Source organism: Triticum urartu, chromosome 2A (genome assembly GCF_056163025.1).
Source record: "Triticum urartu cultivar PI428250 chromosome 2A, HENAU_Tu73, whole genome shotgun sequence".
Lineage (NCBI taxonomy): Eukaryota > Viridiplantae > Streptophyta > Magnoliopsida > Poales > Poaceae > Triticum > Triticum urartu.
The window spans coordinates 766693902-766714664 of NC_141874.1; the positions used below are offsets into that span (position 1 = coordinate 766693902).

At 44.1% G+C, this 20763-nt stretch overlaps 2 protein-coding genes and 1 long non-coding RNA gene across 3 annotated transcripts; 2 read left to right on the forward strand and 1 right to left on the reverse strand.

Annotated features, from left to right (window-relative positions):
* LOC125540472 (putative cysteine-rich receptor-like protein kinase 39) lies at positions 1–2094 on the reverse strand. The gene is made up of 6 exons (XM_087542599.1): positions 1926–2094; positions 1586–1835; positions 1250–1466; positions 1022–1145; positions 272–442; positions 1–12 (listed from the first exon to the last, which is right to left on the reverse strand). Exons 1-6 carry the CDS (start codon positions 2085–2087, stop codon positions 1–3), a joined length of 936 nt encoding a protein of 311 aa, XP_087398725.1. The 5' UTR covers positions 2088–2094.
* Positions 2095–10982: 8888 nt separating this feature from the next.
* On the forward strand, positions 10983–12514 carry LOC147988093 (uncharacterized). The gene is made up of 2 exons (XM_087542600.1): positions 10983–11082; positions 11976–12514. Exons 1-2 carry the CDS (start codon positions 10983–10985, stop codon positions 12512–12514), a joined length of 639 nt encoding a protein of 212 aa, XP_087398726.1.
* Positions 12515–15643: 3129 nt separating this feature from the next.
* LOC147988094 (uncharacterized) lies at positions 15644–18563 on the forward strand. The gene is made up of 4 exons (XR_015617797.1): positions 15644–16193; positions 16530–17127; positions 17430–17528; positions 18190–18563. It is a non-coding gene; the product is annotated as an uncharacterized LOC147988094 (long non-coding RNA).
* Positions 18564–20763: the final 2200 nt, after the last annotated feature.

A 20763-nucleotide genomic window follows, 5' to 3' on the forward strand; every position in this document is an offset into this window, starting at 1 on the left:
TCACACTGGCACCTGCCACCGGCAATAAGACACACGCTACTAGTAGCCAGTTACCAGTGGCTAGTTACCGCAGAAAAAGTTTTAGTCTTGAAACAGGGAAGTGTGACTAAAGAAAATAGCGCAATGGGACTCTTGGCCCTGTTCCTCAAGCATCAAAGTCCATACTCTAGCAGCTCAAATACTTCTAATGCAAGTATCCGAGTGGTATATATAGGCATAGCAACTTGGAATTAAAGGAATAAATGCATAAACTCTCAAATTTTCAACATACCTGGATACTTTCTATTTCATGAAGCCTGTCAATTATGTCTTGTGCACTAGCTGGTCTGTCCTTTGGATTAAACTGTGTGCAATTTAAAGCTATCTCGTGGCATACACGTATTTCTTCGTAGTGTGTGTCTTGTTTTGATCTCTCCAACCTATCACTCCAACTTTCAACCACCTAAAGAATTGCAGTGGTGAGTTATGGTCATGGATCTGCAACAACTTTTCTATATAGGAAACTCCAATATGTATAGTATATACCAACCACATGCATTCAGGCAGAAAACTAAAAAACAAAAATTCAAGAGTAAACCATGTCCCATAAATTGAAGTCAGATCTATGACCATATAAGTTGCACTTTAATATTCGACCAAAAATATGTTAGGTCCTTCTTGCAAACAATAACCTATGTGAATATATTTATTTGTACGACCTTTTCCTTTCCAGGTTTGCTTGTACTTTTGTTAGTAGTGCCAAGTTTCTTCAAATACTTACATTTCTTACCTTCAAAGACTTGGGGTACTTGTATACCTTTTAAGTTTCCATTTATTCCTAAGGACTAAGTTCATTTGCCCTTGGCAAATGGTAACTTTACAGGTGTGCTTCCAGAAATGATACTATGCAGCATCTCAAACCAAAATGTAATGAAAATATGCGAAGTAGAAGCGTGACAACTATTTTAAAGTTGTCTCTTCTTAGCCAAGAAGGAAATTGATCTTTTATCTGTGTAAAAATGGCATATATTATTGTTCTTACATCCTCAGTTGCTTGATGCCCCCTCTGCCCGGTCAGTATTTCCATGATAATAATACCAAGACTATACAAGTCGGCCCTGGGTGTGATTCCACTCCCTTCATAACGTTCTGGTGCCAAATATCCCCTGTATGCAAATATAAAAGGTCTGATTGGTTAATCTACAAATAGATTGCAATTAAATCACATAGCACAAAAGACTGAGCTTTCAAGAGGAGTTCACTAGCTTACGTTGTTCCTGATATAGTTTTGGTAAGCACTTGACTTTGATTTTCATCTAAGCGTCTTGACAGGCCAAAATCAGTTATTTTCGGCACCATGTCATCGTCGAGCAGTATATTGGCGGGTTTCAGATCCAAATGAATAATGCGATTGTCATGCAGGTATTGCAAACCGTCACAGATCCCTTTGATTATTTTGTAGCATGTTTCCCACTCACGTTGTCCATCTATGAAGGAGAGAGGAGAAACCGGGTTTATGATTTGAGATACTTGATGTGTAAACTTTTAAATAATTTGTAGTACATGAAGAAACTAAGGAGAAAAGTTAGAGGACACATGGTCGTACTGATATACTTATCAAGACTCCCTTTTGGTATATACTCGAAGCAGAACAATCTTTGGTGGACATCTGCCATGATAAGTTTCTCGTCGTATATTTCCATATTTCTTTGTCTGTCATCACAATATCCAAGAAATCTTACTATATTTTTGTGTTTTGCCCGCATCAGGCATTCAATCTCCCGGTCAAATTCTGTTTCATGCATATAAGCTTTGGACAGTCTCTTCACCGCGACCTCCCCATTGCCAAGTTTTCCCTATATATTACCAACACGTGTTACAATCGATATGGATATTCAAATCAAGCGTGATTAACATTCGAATGTATTTCTTTACCCAAAAAATACCTTATAAACAACTGCAAATCCACCGCGTCCGATCACCAGCTCATTGGAGAAATTCTCAGTGATGGCCTCCAAAAGTGATAATGGCAGGGCCTTGGGCTCAGCGGTTTCATCGACTAATATATGCTCTAGGCCACATCGTGCGGCAGTGGCTTTGTGGTCCATTTGTAGTCAGTAGGTTCTTTAACCTGGAAACGATAGCAAGGTCAGCATGAATGTATGAGAAATTGTTTTGGCTGCCAAACCAAGTATTTTTACCGAGGGTTACCAGAGTTTGTGGTTGCCATGGAGTAATACATAATTATTGAACTCTTTCCGCGCAAAACCAATATGCTAGCATAGTCGTAGATAACCTGCTATAACTTCAGTGCTAAGGTTGCAAGTTCTACCCCTGCTAGCAGCATCTTTGTTTTCCACATCTTGTGGGGAAAACATAAAAACAATGAATGACTAGGTAACCAAATTAGAAATTTGCATATAGTATAAACCTATATACTAGCTGCTAGATCCAAATCACCAATTACCCAGGCAGCTAGTTGATGAGGTAATATCTATATTATGCAAACTGAGAGCAGTACTTGTAGGATCGAAAGTATGTCTAGAGGGGGGGGGGGGTGATTAGACTACTTGACCAAATAAAAACTTAACCTTTTCCCTATTTTAGTTCGTGGCAGATTTTAGCTATCTTAGGACAAGTCAAGCAATCATCACACAATTCAAGCAAGCATGCAAAGAGTATATTGGCAGCGGAAAGTAAAGCATGCAACTTGCAAGAATGTAAAGGGAAGGGTTTGGAGGATTCAAACGCAATTGGAAACACGGATGTTTTTCCGTGGTTCGGATAGGTTGTGCTATCCTACATCCACGTTGATGGAGACTTCAACCCACGAAGGGTAACGGTTGCGCGAGTCCACGGAGGGCTCCACCCACGAAGGGTCCACGAAGAAGCAACCTTGTCTATCCCACCATGGCCATCGCCCATAAAGGACTTGCCTCACTAGCGGTAGATCTTCACGAAGTAGGCGATCTCCTTGCCCTTACAAACTCCTTGGTTCAACTCCACAATCTTGTTGGAGGCTTCCAAGTGACACCTAGCCAATCTAGGAGACACCACTCTCCAAGAAGTAACAAATGGTGTGTTGATGATGAACTCCTTGCTCTTGTGCTTCAAGTGATAGTCTCTCCAACACTCAACTCTCTCTCATAGGATTTGGATCTGGTGGAAAGAAGGTTTGAGTGGAAAGCAACTTGGGGAAGGCTAGAGATCAAGATTCATATGGTTGGAATGGAATATCTTGGTCTCAACACATGAGTAGGTGGTTCTCTCTCAGAACATATGAGTTGGAATGGTGTATGTGTTCTGATAGCTCTCTCTCGGAATGAAGAGGAGGTGGAGGGGTATATATAGCCTCCACACAAAATCCAACCGTTACACACAATCTACCAATCTCGGTGGGACCGAATCATCAAACTCGGTCGGACCGAAAAGGTAAACTAGTGACCGTTAGAGATTTCGGTGGGACTGACATGCAACTCGGTAGGACCGATTCGGTTAGGGTTTGGGCACAACGTAATCTCGGTGAGGCCGATTACACAAACTCGGTGAGACCGAGTTTGGCAATAAGCTAACCAGAGAGTTGGTCAGGTAAACTCGGTGGGACTGACTTGCTCTTTCGGTGAGACCGAGAAGTTACAAGAAGGAAACAGAGAGTGTACATTGCAATCTCGGTGGGACCGATTCGCTCTTTCCTTGAGACCGAAAAGTTACGAAAGGGAAACAGAGAGTTTGCAATCCCATCTCGGTGAGACCGAGATCCTTATCGATGGGACCGAATTGCTAGGATTTGGCAGTGGCAAATGACAAGTGAAACTCGGTGGCGCCGGATAGAAAGAATCGGTATGACCGAGTTTGGCTTAGAGTTTAGGTCATTTGTGGCTATGGAAAAGTGGTTGAGGATTTTGGAGCATATCACCAAGCACATAAAGCAAGAGGCTCATTAAGCAACACCTCATCCCTCCTTGATAGTATTGGCTTTTCCTAAAGACTCAATGTGATCTTGGATCACTAAAATATAAAATGAAGAGTCTTGAACTTTTGAGCTTGAGCCAATTTTTTGTCCTTAGCATTTTGATAGTTCCACTTTCACATCCATGCCATGCCAATCATTGAGCTTTCCTGAAATAATCATCTTGGAATAGTATTAGCTCAATGAGCTATATGTTGTTATGAATTACCAAAATCACCTAGGGATAGTTGCACTTTCAGTACTGCTGCAAGTCAAACTATCCCAAGTCCAGTCGGCTTTCAGCGTAGTCGCTAGCTGCAGATTGGTCGGAAGTTGATCTGCCAGAGCGCTGCGATCAATGGTGAATCAGCAGACGGCAGATCCGCACTCGCAAATAACAAGCCAACCTACATATATGCATCTCAAACAAGATCTACACTACCTGGAGGCCTTGTTGCTTGCTGCCGAGTGAAGTGAAGTGAAGTGAAGGCGATGGAGCTTCAGATCGATTTACATGCTAGTACCTGGACACGCCCTGCTGCCGCCGCCGCCGAGCGAAGGTGAGGGAGAGAAGGGGCGGAGGGGATGTGAGTGGTATCAGGTCAAGGGCGCTTTGATAGCAGGGATACAAAGACAGACAATCAGTGTGCACGTTTTATAATTATTAGGTCCTCTAGGTGCGCTGCGTGTGCGTCCATCTGCGTGTGTGGGGAGGCAGCAGGTCCTCATCCCCACGTAAAGACAACGTGGGTAAGCCAGCAGCTGAACTGGAGAGAATGACAAACTGCAGTCCGTTTATCCTTCTATATTCCCGTATTTTATGGTACCAAGATTACCAATCAAGTCCCTCCTGAATGAAATATTCGATGAGGATAAAGTGCAATAGTATTATTCTTACCGCGAGTAATGATGTACTGGAAGATTGGCATTGCCTCGTGAGATGTCTTCCTATAAACGAATCTTCGACCCGTCCTTTAACATAAAAGTATGCAGAGAATCATATTTGTGAGGACAGAGTTAACCAAAACCTGACATCCTCCAACTAAGACTACTCACAATAGGAGTAACATATGTGGTACCATCACACTTATCTAGACAAAGTAGATGATGTGCAAGTAATTAATGAAGAAAGAGAGCCATGTGGTAACATAGCTAGTTACTAGTAGTATGAGTAACATCGAAAATGCTCTTTAGAGCTCGAGCTCCATGAAGCCCGGGTTTGACTTGGTCAAAATTCAAACTTTCACGTTTTAAAAAAAATTGAAAAAAAATTCACACATACTTAGAGACATAAAGCATATGTCTGTAAATTTTCAGGACAAAACACCTTAAAATGAGTGCTACACAAAAGGAACAAATCTGAGACTTTTTAATAGATGCATTATTCATCCTCAAAGTCTATGAATTTGTCTTTTTTGCACAGATCGCATTTTAGGGTATCTCATCCTCAAACTTCACATACATACACATAACATCCTTGTTTACTTGTATGATTTTTTTTCAGATTTTTTGAAATTGAAAAATACGAATTTTGAATTTTTTAAAAAATCCGGCCTCCATGGAGGCCGAGCTTCAAAACGCCCTAATCGAGTAACATCACACATATCAAGATAAGATGAGTCTACAGCCTAATAAATAAAGTGTTGCATGACACCACATATTGTGGCTATAGACTAGTAATATACGCATGTTACTATTCTAAGTTACTCCCCATTATGGCTAGTTTAGGAGCAGATGAGAGTACCATTATTTTCTCCCCTTCTTGAGATTCACGTTGAATAGTTTTGTGGACTTCGGGACTACCCATCTACTATATGGGGTCTTGGATAATTTATTGTAGTCATGCTAGCACTAAAATAAAGTTCTTCTTTTTGGCTTTTCCTAAAGGGGATCGACCATCGATGAGGCCTAATTAATTGTAGCCACACACATTATCAATGCTGGAGAAGACTAGATCTGGTCATTTCTTTTCGTTTTCCCGTGAGAAGACTAGAAACCATCTTCTATTGAGCGTGTACAAATAACATCGTGGTGTAAATCTCATCCTCGACATCCCATTGTCAGTTTTTTTTTCGGTTTTTTGCGTTCAAATCTGTTGCTCTTCAAGCTGCACTGGTGGGTTACCTCTTTGATAGTCAACCACTGCATCAAGCGATACACATAATCATTTATTAAGACAAATAAATGATCAACTTGTGAAAACCATCTCAAATAACCAAACAAAGACAAGAGATAAAACAAATAGATACAACCCACAAAAATAGGACACCGACAGCCATCTAAATCGGTTGTAGTCCGTGCTATCACCCCCCATCAGTTCCATCCAAAGTCCATAAGCTCTCTCATTTCCGCATGGCATAGTAATGACCATGCACCGTCCATCCGGATGCTCGGTAGATGACCTGCATTTTTTTAACACTTATCCTGTTAAACACACAATCGTTCAGACAAATACATTTTACATTCAATTTAATAATCAATTGTGGCATGGATCAACCCTAAGGCCCTTTTCAATGCTCCACCTTACACATGTGCTAAGGCTGACATGTAGGCAAAAAATCTGATGTGACAAGGTAATAAAGAGAAGAGAGGTTAGTATGGTGATCCCGGGAATAACCAATGCCAAGCACATGAACCTAGGAAAAAATAATTCAATGAAAGAAACCCACCAATGCATGTAATAGTTCAGTTGCTAAAGCATTAAATGTTAGAAGCACCTATGCATTATGGACATTAGTTGCTAAACTATTTAATGTGCTTAGCACCCCATTTAAGCACCAATGCATTGGAAATGGCATAAGATCCAGTCCAGTAGTGAGCTTATAGCTTGCTTACATGGTAATTTTGCTTATGCGGAGGAGAGAGACATGAAAAAGTAAGGGGAGTGAGCTCTCATGCAGGGGCCTGACTGTATGCGTGCTTCAAGACATATGCAATAAATGTGAGGAAAGAGGTAGACAGAAGATGAGAAAAAGTACTAATCTTATAGCTAACCTTATTGTATGAGTGACAATATGTGTTGGCTATAGATGATATGGCAACATCTTATAGCCGGCAGTTGGCTGTATTATTAGCCATGCTCTAAAGTAGTACTCCCTCCGTCTCGGTTTACAGGGACTGCACGTCGTTCTAGGTTGATAATTTAACTAGTTATATATGTATTATATGTGATGAAGAATATATGTTTAGAAACTACACTGGCTTGAGAATCTAATGATTTACTTTAGATGACATATAACTCATATTTAGTTAGTCGAATGGATGACCTAAAACTATGCGCATGCCCTCTAAATCGAGACGGAGGGAGTAGTTTTGATTTTACTACCCCCGCTTTATCTCTTTAAGAGTGAGATAAATCAAATGGCGCACCTCTTTCCTAATCATGTCGATTAGTAAATTCTGCAAATCAAAGATGTCACCAATGTATATCATCTACAATACTGGCATAGTGTTAGAACATATAGAAGATTCAAAGTGGCTAATATAGATTAGAGATGCATTTTTCTAAAAGTGGCTAATGTATATAATCTACACAACGGTCCCGACGTACTACCTCCGTCCTGGTTTATTAGCCTCTTTTGTATTTTGTGCCTAATTTTGACCACATGTTTAATTAAAGAAATGTTAATGCATGTCATAAAATACAAGGTTTAGAGTGGTTGGGCTTTTTTAGAACCGTTCGTTGATGTCGATCTAACGGCAGACAAATACGAAGTACTGGGTAGTACTCCGATGAAAGTACGCGAAAGTACTAAAACGAGTGGGGCTGGTACTCGTGACAAGGTGGGAACGCGTTTTAATCTAGGGGCGGTTTAGTCCTAGGAAAATTTGCACGCGCCGCCCCTCTAATCGAATGCATAACCGCCGCCATGGTGCTACACATTCCACAATTACTCATTGGTGGCCATCTCCTCCCTCTCCTCCAAGTCCACAGTAGTCATCTCCTCCTTCTTGCCGCTGCAACTTCGCTCCACTCAGGCAACCACCCCCCACCCACCCCCACCCCCTCTTCCACGGCAGGTCGAGCTGATGGCCGGCGGCGAGAACACCGACTTCATGTAGATCGCCGGCGGCGACCAGGTCAAGTTGGCCAGGTTGAGGGAGATCCGTTCTTGGTTTGACAACACAAGGCAGATGAGCTGGACGGCAATGGCCACTCTCAAGAATTTGACGAAGAAGGAGAGGGCAAAGCTTTGCCCCCCGCCCGCACAACCGATTCACAAGATCGAGATCCTCCTCTGGGCAATGGAGCGGGCCAATTCGTCCAGCGAGTGAACCAGGCGCAGGTGGTGGGCATTCAGATCCAGGGTAGAGCATCCACTGGATCAGGAACCCACCGTGCACGAGGTGCCGTTGCAGATTGTGCAGCCTCCAACCGAGTCACCGGAGACTCCGAAGCGCAAGATGAGGAGGACAGTGGTCGCGACCTCGCTTCCCCGCCGTTCTCCACGCTTCCCTCGCCGCTCTCCTCGTCTGAACGGCGGCGGTAGCTATGTTTATAGTAAGTTTTCCCACTCCTCATCTTCCTACTGCTCGTGCTTACATCGTGGTGATACTAATCGTAATAGCTCAGAGAGGGAATGCTAGATGGCATTTTAATCTCAATGAATTGCATGAATATTTGAGTACATGGATTTGGAGAATGGATTATGATGTTTGTGAACCCTAGGCATCATATGAACCCTAGGAAAAATTAGTAATGTTCTAGTGGTAGACACTGAAATATTTCGGTACACACCGGTAGGCACTGAAATATTTCGGAACTGCCCTAGGCAAAATTTGTAATGTTGTAGTGGTGGACACTGAAATATTTCGGTACACACCGGTAGGCACTGAAATATTTCGATACTGCCCTAGGCAAAACTTGTAATGTTGTAGTGGTAGACACTGAAATATTTCGGTACACACCGGTAGGCACTAAAATATTTAGTTACTACAATTTCAGTACACACTGATGCACACTGAATTATTTCACTACTGCAGTTTCAGTACACACTGAAATATTTCAGTACTGCAAATTCTATACAAAGTTGGCATTTTGTCATTTATGTGTGAATTAATCCATGCATCATATGGCATAACTTTGTACATGAGTTTGGGTCAATTTCATGTCTATTTATTGTTAAAATAATTGTCATGCCATGAAACACAAGACAAGTCACTGACCCAAGCTTGCAAAGATGCCATATCAATGTTGCTGATATGAATATGCATGTTTTCACCAAGTCTCATGTCTGAATTAAAACTGAGCATTTTTTCTTGATGGTATCCATGGATCTAGAACTCCTATGAATTTGCTCATGTTGGATGTTTTGTTCTCCATCATTTGTACTAGCATTCCGTGCGATTAGATGCCATGACAAGACCCCTGGCATATTTATTTTCTTGCCTCCTACATCACATGTGTGTTTTGCAGGAAAAAACCTGGAGTTCACCAGGATGGCTGAAGTTGTGAGGCTGGGAGGCTGATGGTGCTGCTACTGGCTGATCCTTCTTCTTTCAGTTTTTGTTCGTCATTTCTCAAGCCGTTGGACCAGGGCTACTTCCCTATGTGCTGTTAATGTATTAAGTAGTTCCTTCGAATTTGTAGTATTAGTTAGTTTGAATGTGGAAGTACCTTAATTTTTGGAACGAAATGTTGCTATGTAGGACCAAGGGTTTCATACCTTAATCTTTGGATAATTAATTATGTGAACTATTGGATGTGGCGCACAACGAAACGCCTCTACCATTGATACTATAGTTCAACATGTCGATCCAATTAGAGACCAGCCACTACCATATAGAACAGTGAGCATTTCATACTACAACCTGGCACGTACAAAACATCACACAGTGGAAGCACATCCCTAAGCACCTTGCTTTGTACAAGGTCTTAGAGACCAGCCTCTACCATATATAACAGTTACCATGTCACACTACAGCATATAAAACATCACACAGTGGAATAATCATAGCTAGTAGAGCATTAGATACCAGTTAATAATAGTTGCAATCCATCACAAGCAATAGTACCTAGATATGAGTAGATATAGGTACGGTAATACACGACAAGTACTCGCAAACAAGAGCTAACATAACAAGTTCATTTCACATTGATACATGGCCCACCCCAGTTCTAAATGAGGTGGATGGTGATCATCATCCTCAAGTCATGGCGACGGGTGTTCGCAACAGTGAGTAGGATCGCCTGTCCTACCCGAAGATTCTTGGCACGAAGGAACTTCTTCCACCCTGCCCTGCTCAAGACAGTGCGACCGTCCGTGTCCACTGCATAGGCACAGTTGGTGATGGAGCCCGTTTTGGTAAGGCGTAGTCCAGCAGCCATGCCTTCTTCGCCCGGGTCGATGCCACAGCTATCAAGTAACCTCTTAGGTAATTTCTGAAAATAGTTGACATGATATATGATCATGTCACGTGCAATTATCAACAAAGCATACACTTCAAGACACATATATCATTGGATTCAACACTGAGCATATATATCATCAGATCACTACACTATACGCCAAGCATCAAATTACTACAGTAATTAGGCATATCATTAGATTACTGCATACACTAAGCATATCATCGCATATTACTACACTACATGCATGTCATAAAATTCTTCACTAAATGAATTCTAAACTAGGCCTCTCATCACAATACTACAACATGCATATCATATGAACTACTACACTAACTAAGCATGCATATCATGTAATTACCACACTAAGTAACATACCATGATATGCCGTTTAACATTCGTCCTTGTGAGGCGGGTCACGAATGGCTTCCCTAGGTAGTCTTCACGTAGCGGAAGCATGTCCCACAGGTTGCTGATTTCCTCGTCGCCCAGTCTGAGTCCTTGGGCATACAGGTATTCAACAAGTGGGTTCTCATCATCATCTGAATCAGCACCATCTTCCTCCTCATGAACTTCATCCTCACTATCCGGAATCAAATTTAGATAGATAACAGAAATCCTGGGCCTATCTCTTCTGAAGGAGAAGCTGATCAATTCACCCCCACTAAGACGCATGCGTGGCGTTGAGCACGGGGCCGAGGCCGCATGCCGTCGCCGGGGCCGGCTCCTCGTCTGCTCCGCCCCTCTCTCCTTCCCGCTGGGGTTTTCACCCCGGCCTCGGTTTGCCGCGGTTGTGCGTGCTCCGGTGAGTCAAACCCGTCAATCCTTGCTCCTGGATGTAGATTAGATGTTTATTTCTTAGGCATGTGGTAGTAGTTAGTGGATTCGATAGGATTAGATAGGATTATAGCAGATCCGATTGGATGCGATCCCAATCGAATCCAATCGAACTGATATGTTCTTGTTTTGTACTGTGTGTGCTAGGATAATTTTTCTTGTGCTACTGCTTGTGTGTCCTATGATTTGTGTTCATGCTAGTAGGTGTGTTCATGCTAGAATCATGTTCATGTTGAGTGATGAATGTTAGAATCATGTTGACTGATGGCATGTTTATGTTCTACATGTTGAGTGATGAATGCTAGATTCATGCTGACTGATGGCATGTTCATGTTCTAGATAGGATCACGTTCATGTCTCATGTTGCTAACATACATGTTCTAGCTAGGGTTTGTGTTGAATGTTATACGTGCATGTAGTAGGAGCATTTTAGGATGGTGCCAAATCTGCATGGATGCACATGGGTGCTATTGGCACTTGGTGTTGCTATTTTTAGATGTTACCATGTTTAGGATAGTGCAATGTTGAGTGCCAGTTGCATCAGAGAAGATGGCACTGATCAATGGACTTGCCCAACAGCAAGTCATCTGATCAGTGCCACTAATCAATGGCACTTGCTGTTGGGCAAAATGCCACTTATCAATGGCACTTGCTGTTGGGCAAGTCCACTGATCAGTGGCACTGATCAGTGGACTTGCCCAACAACAAGTGCCATTGATAAGTGCCATTTCCTCAAAGAGTTTGTGGACTGATCAGTGTCATTTGCTCTTGGGCAAATGTCCCTGATCAGTGCCATTTTGCAAAGAGTTTGTGCACTAATACTTGTCATCTTACCTGACAAGATATTGCAGACTGGCTGAGATGTGCCGGGAGGAGGAGCTCAGGCGGTGGCCGGAGCTGAGTGCGCCGAGGATTTCATCCCCACGAACAGGTGGCTCGGGAAGGTGGACCTGCCTGGCAGGATCGCCTTCATGAGCGTGCCTCGTTCAAGGGGACGATCTCCGAGGCAGGGCCACGAGGAGGGGGCCAGGGAGCCGATGCGCTTCTACCAGCAGATCAAGGACAACAAGGACCTCGCCATGCTCGTCGTGCCTCCCAAGTTCGTGGAGGTGATGAACACCTGGTTGGTCATCAAGCGGCTCCCGCGCGTGGTCAGGCTGTCGGCGAACAAGCGGTGCATGTTCTGGTTGCAGGTGCAGAACTTCGAGGGGCACATGGTGCTTGGCCGGGGCTGGAACTACTTCTGCCGCCGCCACCGGATCGTCCCCGGCGACCTCGTCGTTGTGCACATCTCCGGACTCGGACTGAAGGTTCAGATCTACAACCACGACTCCCCGGTGATGTGCAGGTTTCATTGCACCAGGCACAATTGCGTTGGTAACATCGAGCAGGCTACGTAGTTAACATAAGTAAGGTGTTAGTGGAGAACTTTTATGGTGTGTGGCGAGACTTGTGCTGGAACTTGTTCATACTTTGGCCAGGAGCAGCACCCTGTCATGGAGCAGGGAAGGAGGATGCCCCTGGTTTAAATCTAGACTTATGCTATGTAGTTAAGTAGTTTGCTGTCTTTTGCTTGCTTGTTGTGTTAAGTTTGCTGTCATATGTTTGATCTTGATGTTCTGCTGTTGTTGTTGTGCTGATCATGTGGTGGTAAGGCCATCACATTTGAATGGGGTGAGCAGAACACAAACGCTGTTTGCAACCAAACAGCTGAAGTTTGCATCTGCTCACACCCTAAGCACAAAAACGGCAACCAAACAGCAGGGGGTAAATGCCTCTCCATGCGATGCCGGCAACCAAACAGGTTGCATCTGCTGCATATGAGGCTGCATTTCATCAACCAGGCTGGCTGGAGATGGACATGCAATGCAACTACTGTTGCAAACTACAACCAAACACGCCCTTATAAACCATCATAGTTGACCAAAGTGATTTGATAAATATGTATACTTCTACAAAATTGGGGAGGAACAATATTTAAACTTTCAACTATCAATTTTTTAGTCTTTGATCACTTATGTTCTGAAGCATTTTGTTTTCTTCAATTTACAAATTTAATAAAATACTACTAAGTGGGAGGAGGAGGAGGGGAAGGAAGGAGTGGCGGCCAGAGGAGGAGGGAGGAGGGGCGGCGGATGGAGGAGGGAAAAGGAGGGAGGAGGGGTGGTGGCCAAAGGAAGGAGGAGGAGGGAGGAGGAGTGGCGGCTGGAGGTGGTAGGAGGGAGGAGGGAGAAGGAGGGAGGAGGGAGGATGGACGGCGGATGGAGGAGGAGGAAGGAGGAGGATGGCGAGGCTTACTGGCGGCGGCAATGCGGCGATGGCGAAGGCGGCAATGGGCGACGGCGGTTCGTCAGAGAGAGTGGGGGAGGGAGAGTGAGGGCCAGGGAGATCCACGGGCCTTGAGGATAAGGCTTAGCAGGAGCACCGCATCAAAGAAAGGCGCTGCTACTAGCTCCTTAACAGTAGTGCGGTTAGCAGAAAGGTGCCATTACTATACCTAGCCTATCAGCAACGGTTTGACAATTATAGTATTAACGCGTTCTATATATGCTGACGCGCTACTGCTATGTTGGTAGCAGTAGCGCCCTTGCAGGCGCGCTACTGCTAACACTAGCGCTCCCTTTTAAGACACGCTACTGATAAGCTTCTGTGTATAAGGTTTTCCCTAGTAGTTTCTAGTTATCCACATCTGGACATGCAAGGCACCAACAAAGGTCCAAAAGATACATATATGTTTAACAGTCTTGCGGTACTTTGCAGCCATGAAAAGAAAGACACATCAATCAATAGATGAGCCGATTTTTTATTAATAATAAATTTTAATTCTGTAATTCCAAAACTAGTAACGATAAGTTGGAATTTTGAAAAGTAGGATGGACGCAATGATTAGTAGCGTCCAGGCCTGGTCGCTGTTGCGAACCACGTCCACACCTGGACGTTATTGTTAGTAGCGTCCTGTGTGTTGAACTCGGCCTTCGTGTAACCTTCCAAACTAACGCGAATTTTCTCTGATCTTTGTTCAGTTGGGTTGGTCAGGTGGATGCTAGTGTTTGTTTTTGTCTGCCGGTTCGTAGATGCGTCCAACACGGTCAAAAGCATTTCACATTTGCGCTAGCTTTTGAAAATTTTAAAAAATACAACAGCCAACAGAAGTCCTATTTATATTATTTAAATCTAAGAAATTAAATGAAAAGTATAAAAACAGTCAGCGGCGGGCGGTAGATCTAGGTAGCATCATCGTTGTCGTCCTCCTCCTTGATCAGGTCGACGTAGACTGGCGCCACCATCCACGGGAACGCCTGCTAGAAGGCTGCCAGCTGCTGCTCCGCCTGCCACGACCGGCAGTGGTGGTGGAGCGGCGAGTGCGCTTGGTGCATGGAACTCAATCGGGGACGGGAAGGTGCGCCAGGGAGCGCGCGGTCGGGGCGGGCGGCGCCGGGGCGAGGCAGGGGCGACGCAGGCGGAGCTGGGGCTTCGGGGCAAGGCACGTCGTGGCCGAAGACGTGCTTTGCCGGGACAGGAGGAAAAGGAAAAAAAGAGCTACAGTGGGATACGGTTTTATTTACGGGGTCTGCTCTGTCCTGAACAATTTTGCATCGTAAAAATGGTTTACAGTGCCCCTTATATGTGTTTTTAAGGGTCACTTTTTAAGACGTCTGCTGGAGATGCTCTAAGTCATGAAACCTCTATATCTATAAGTGGAAAATGACTTGATTAAGCCTCATCAGAGCACCAATGTAACGACATGACTGGACGCCATCCATACTAGCGTCCAGACCTGTATGCTGTTAGCAACAGAGTCCATCCTGGACGCTGTTATTTATGGCGTCCTTCCTATTTTTACAATTTTTACGGGGCCTTTACCAAGTTTTAAATTACAGAATTATCATTCATTATTAATTAAAAAAATCGGTAGATCAACTTTGTCTCTTTGGTTAATGTTTCGTTATACACTTGGATAGAAAACTGGCTACTGTTAGATATTTTAGGGCATTTTCATCTATCCCCTATAACCGGTTAGAGGAATAGAAATTCAGTTTTATTCCTCTGACCGACACATAGCTGATCCCAATCGACGATAGTGGAGAATAAATTATCCTCAGCCACGCGCCGCCTCCCAATATTTACTCTACCACTCGGCAGCTGAGTAAAAAGTCCTCTCTCCTTCGTTGCCTGCCATACTCCAGTCCCACGCCGCATCTTCGCCGGTGCCGCCCCACCCACCCCTACGGGCCACCGCAAATGCTCCATAGGCTCTGCCACAGTCCATGACCACCCGGATTAGTGCCCCTCTCGCCCCGTCGCCGACATACAGCTGGTAGATCTGCAGCTTCCGTGTCTGCCGCCGGATTTGGTGCATCTGACGGCCGGCAACTGCGTCCTGCGATGGAATGGGCGGGTACTAGACCGCACCGCCCCCACAACGCCTCCGCGCCGCATGCGGGTATTGATTCCGCCCCTAGTGGCTCAGATCTCTCCCGCCGGCGGTTCGCTACCCAATCTGGTTGTTGTGTCAAATAGTTTAGATGTGCTGCACAGCTACAAAAAAGTCCATTTCATTCTTAATTCTGAATATGTAACTTTTGTGCATTTTATGTCCATGCAAAGAACTTCTGTATGTTGAAAAAAGATGCTATTTACGATTGAAAATTAGTTTCAAATCTGTGTACAGTGGTACATTTTGCCTTTTTAGTTAACAATTTCATTTTGTACTTAAACGATGTTGATTGAGTAATCTTGTAGTACTTGTGATAAATTCGCTATGTTTCTGCAGTGGCTCATTATCATTTATTCAGACCAAAAGCGTGTTGGTAAGTTGCATTCAGTTTCATTTGACCTCCCAGTATGGGTAGTTTGTTGAAAAAACATGTTCCCTTATGTAGGGAAAGATGTATGACCCTGCAGAATGAGTTAGAAATTATGCTTCTATATAATGTGGTGGATTATGGATCACTAATGTAATTTGTGTTCTCAGATATTTCTTTTTGGAGGTCAAGTAACTATGGATCTATCTTTTTGGAGGTCAAATAACTATGGAAGGATGACCACGGGGAGGGATTGCTCCTTGTAAGCAGCAAGGTACAAAATGCTTTATTTGTCCATATATTGTTATCATGTGTCAACTCTTCTGTGGGTAACCATATGGGCACATGTTCAATAAATCATGCTTGGTGTGTTTGGCGGCATCCTTGTCCATATATTGCTATCCCTAACCACCTGAGAACAGAATAGAAGATGTCTTTCATGTATATTTTGACTAACCACCTGAGAATGATTATTTGTTCTCGTACATGTTTTCTTTCCTTGTAGATAATTGATAGAACATTTATTCATTTAGCATTTAGAGCCTTTTTGCAGCACAATTTAAACTTTTACCTCCTCTCCAATGACGACGCTGCTCTTCCCCAATGACAGCTTGCTGCTGAACTCTGTCAACACCTGCTGCTAATCGTCTCTTGCATCTACATGTTCCTGTTCTTCTCCATCTTCAAAGCCACGTCTTAGACTGCTGCAACACCAAGCTCCAGAAGCCAAATTTATGTTCTGTACTCCATTATCTCACCTCTTCCCTCGCTGATTTCTTGAACCCCTTGCTTGTTCAGTTAGTGTGATGTCTGTTCCTTTATGCTTCCAATTGAGATGATCTAGTTCTAGTTTTATCACCTTAGTATTTCAATTATTTGCTCCTTTGCATGACTGAAGATCCGATGCTCTGTTAGATTTAAATTTCTTGTTCAACTTAAGAGAAAATGTTAGTGTCCTGTTGATTGTGTTCCAGCATGAACTCGTTCTGAACCTCACCTACTGCCGTTTTATTCTATATCGAGTTTTGTCCAAGTTTTGAGTGTTGGTTGTTTGTTAGAAGAGCATCTTCTCTTATGTAGGAAAAGAAGAATGGCCTATGGCAGCAACAAAGATGAACACTTGCAAGTTCATGAAGTTGGAAGTTTGCAAATGTGGTTGAGAGTGGAGATTGTGGCCCCATCAATAATATAATGTTCAAAAGTGTCTTGTAAGTTCCTGCACCTTTGCTCTTTATTCAAAACTACGACAAATGTTAATCTAAAATGTAACATTTTTGTTTTTCAATAAATTGTTTGTTCCATGATCAGTACAGTTGAATTATAATGATGGCATCCTTTGCATTTCTCTTGAACTTGTGTACACAAACATAGAAGTAGAATAGCAAAAGGTTGTCAGTGCATTAGCTTCACCCTGCTGCTCCAATAACACTTATACTACACGATGTATATACCTCTAAACTTGCATTTATGAGTATGTCCCCAGTTATTCTAATTTTCTTCACAAATACAGCTTCTGAGTAGAAGTCGTTGTAGATACTTGGGGCCACCGTTCTCCTCACCAGACCCTTGGGTGGGCGAAGGCCCTCAAGCACCTCCACTTGAACTTCTGGTGAGTAAGTCTGTAAGGAACCACCCCAGGACAGTTCTAGTCATATTAGTCTTTTCTTATCAGCTAGCTTTGCATCGCCCGCCTCCTTGTTTTTAACATTTTCAAGATGATGAATTTTCGGATTGCCTTGCAGCTTGTTTAGGCTCTCCAACTGTTTTAGCTCATGCCCATGTTCCGTCCTTACTTGAAATACAGCAAGTTCTTTTAGTGATGCTAAACTGCTGATGTTCGGAACTTGCATCGCAAAGCTATAAATATGCTGCTTACTGCTAGTTTTCTACATGTAGTGCTAGTTCTGTACTGCCGCATACTTAGATTTTTCCTATGAAGTGATGATTTTGTTTGCTATCACATAAAGTTGTGAAGGGGGTTGGTCATCACAAAATTTCATTTGCCATGAATACTATGGATATAGGTCATTGGATTGCAACCATTTATTTTTTCTTCCCTTTTCTTTTCTTTTGTCCATTATGTTCCGGTTACATTTTAAATAATTGCAGCCTGTACTTGGCAATAAGAGAAGTCTTCTTCACTTGCTTGGTGGCTAGCAACAAGTGTGTCATGAGCTGGAGCTTACCTTTTGGTTTGAAAACCTGTATGTATGACAGTTTTGCCTTTCACCGTTGTTCATTGAAATCTCCTATATTTTTCTGTTGTATAGGTGAATGGAACCTTCCAAGCCCAAGTGAATGCTGATACTCCGTTGGCAGAATGTTCCCATGATGAAGACAATCCTCATGCTACTCATGCGGATGAGCATAGTTCTATTCCAACACAGGACAAACATTTAGGAATTCCAGTAGTATAACTAGTTAATATTGTGAACTGCAGTGCAGTTAGGCTTTCTTTGTCAATTGCTTCTCCTGGCAATTTAGGAATCAACTAGTATGCGTGTTTTGGACTTAGTGACACCTCCTGTCAAGTCGAGCTTCCATGAATCATGACTTGGATATGAATGTGTGGATCTTGTGAACAATGAGATTTAAATAAATTGGATGGGTACATTGTGACCTAGGAATTGGTTGTGATTTTAAACCGGGTTGTGTGACCTTTGTGTACGCATGATTGTCAAAAGATTTGCATGTGGCTGTGAATATATACTGTTTTGCAATAATATTTTTGGTTTGTCTTGGTTGATTCCTGACGACTGTTTTCATACTTTCCTGACGAAGCTAGCCGTCATGGATATATGTTGAGCTCATTCCTGATGGTATGGTCCTGAGAGCCACGGAAGATGTTCCTGACGATATCTCCTGACGGTGGGGCCGTCAGGACTTTGAGTTTGGGAGGCGAGGGGCTCCCTCAGGAATTGCCGTCAGGAACACTATTCGTGACGGGGACCGTCAGGAACAATCCTCTTTCCTGACAAGCTGTTTCTGACGGGAAATTCCTGACGGCAGGGGCTCATTCCTGACGAAAACTGTTGATTCCTGACGGATTTTGTCCGTCAGGAAAAAGTCAGTTTGGGGTAGTGAGCCGGCTGATTTCTGTCAACGCATCGGTCGTGCGCCGCGCCGTTGGATTGCTCGTGATCCAGCGGTCCAATTTCCCTCGCGGGTTCTGCTTGTGTATAAAAACCAATTTTTACGTGGTGGGCACCATCCATGTGGGGATCAACATGCAATTTTTACGAGTACGTAGGAGGATGCGGTATATTGCTTCGTACACCCATAGCGGTGCTCTCCTTAGCTGAAAAACATATCTGAGTTTTTGGCTAGACCTTCTGGGTAAACAATAGCTCATAGCACATAGGAGTATCTAGGATAAAAGATGATGGAAATCAACCCGCTCACCCTTCTCGGAATGCTCCGTGGAATAGTCCGTCGCCGGAGATGAAGCACGAGGTGGTCGCCCTTGCAGCCACCTGGGCAGTCCCGTCATGCTAGGCGGATCGAGTAGGGCATGCTGGATAGCTTGCCCGAGGTCTTCGATGAGGACGACCCCTTGTTATAGACGGTCTACGACGCGCCGGACCCGGCGCCTGTGCAGGCCGGCTTGATCATGAAGCAGGCACAGACGCACCACAACACTGTCATGACGGAGGAGGAGCAGCATGCGCCGGCTCCTATGTCGGCATTTAGGAAGGTGAAGGAGGAGCAAAAGTAAAATTTGTTCCTCCTCAAGCAGCACCGGCTGGCGGAGGGCCAGATCTACGGCGAGCACGCAAGCGTGGAGGCCATGGCCATCATGGTGGCGACGTACCCGAAATTTGTTGCGGAGCAGCGACCGCTCTATGAGGCCGCGTGTGCCGCTTGCAACAAAGCTCGGTCGCAGGCAGACACGGACGCGGCCGCACAATTGCTCGCGGCACAGTAGGCCGAAGATGAGAATGCCGCCAGCTGCGCATCCATTGCGCCGCCGTCCAACTTTCGACGGCACATGTGGCCATCGAGCGATGGGCCATACACGTCCATCATCGACCTCACGTCCACCGGTATCAAGGACGGACATGTCACCCTCTCCTCCGAGGATGGGTACGGTATGGTATGCGGCAGGGCATGATGTCGCAAGTGAGCCGGTCCGTCTTTCGTGTTCTTTTCTTCCTTGTCGGGGACCGCATCTTAACCTCACTTGAGCCATGTCGCCGTTCATAGAGGCGGCAGATGGAGGTCGTGGTTGCCGATGCAGAATGCAAAGTGGATGCTGGCTGCTGTCGTACGATAGGTTTAGGGTTCCTTTTTTCTAAATGTTCGAAATATAATGAAAATCCATCGTGTTTGTATTAATATTATCCGGTTTATATGAAAATCCGCCGTGTTTACATGAAAATTCGTTGTGTCTGCATGAATCTCATCTGGTTTATATGAAAGTTCGTAGTGTTCAAACAGTGAATGAAATGAATGCGGGTAGCGTTGGATGGATATCTCCTGTATTAATGTACGCAGACTGGTCCCTTGTCCGTGAACAGATGCTGGAGCAAATTTGAGGGTCGGATAGAGATGGTCTAGGTTTGTGGGTGGCGGGGTTCACTTTTACAAGTTTGTGGTTGAAAATATTCATCACGGACCGTGCAAGTTTCTGGACATCAGGGGTATCTTTACCCCTAAGTGAAATTTTCCTACTTACCCCTTATTTCATCTCTAAACCACATAGAAAATGCCACTGGAATCTGGGAATGGGAGCAGCCAGCGAAAAGCCCAAAACCGCCGTCACCGCACCCGTAAAGCCCAAAAGTGCCAGCGTCGATGACTTGGTGTTCGTCCCCAACCTTTGCTCAGCCCCTCTGCTCACCAAC

Excerpts from the sequence above, each read along its gene's own strand:
- LOC125540472 (XM_087542599.1), bottom strand. The coding sequence starts at position 2,087 with ATGGACCACAAAGCCACTGCCGCACGATGTGGCCTAGAGCATATATTA. Across the intron at positions 1,146-1,249 it reads AAAACTATATCAGGAACAAC|GGGATATTTGGCACCAGAAC; the intron begins GTAAGCTAGTGA and ends ATTTGCATACAG. Across the intron at positions 443-1,021 it reads GGCATCAAGCAACTGAGGAT|GTGGTTGAAAGTTGGAGTGA; the intron begins GTAAGAACAATA and ends GCAATTCTTTAG.
- LOC147988093 (XM_087542600.1), top strand. The coding sequence starts at position 10,983 with ATGCCGTCGCCGGGGCCGGCTCCTCGTCTGCTCCGCCCCTCTCTCCTT. Across the intron at positions 11,083-11,975 it reads CCGCGGTTGTGCGTGCTCCG|ATGTGCCGGGAGGAGGAGCT; the intron begins GTGAGTCAAACC and ends AGACTGGCTGAG.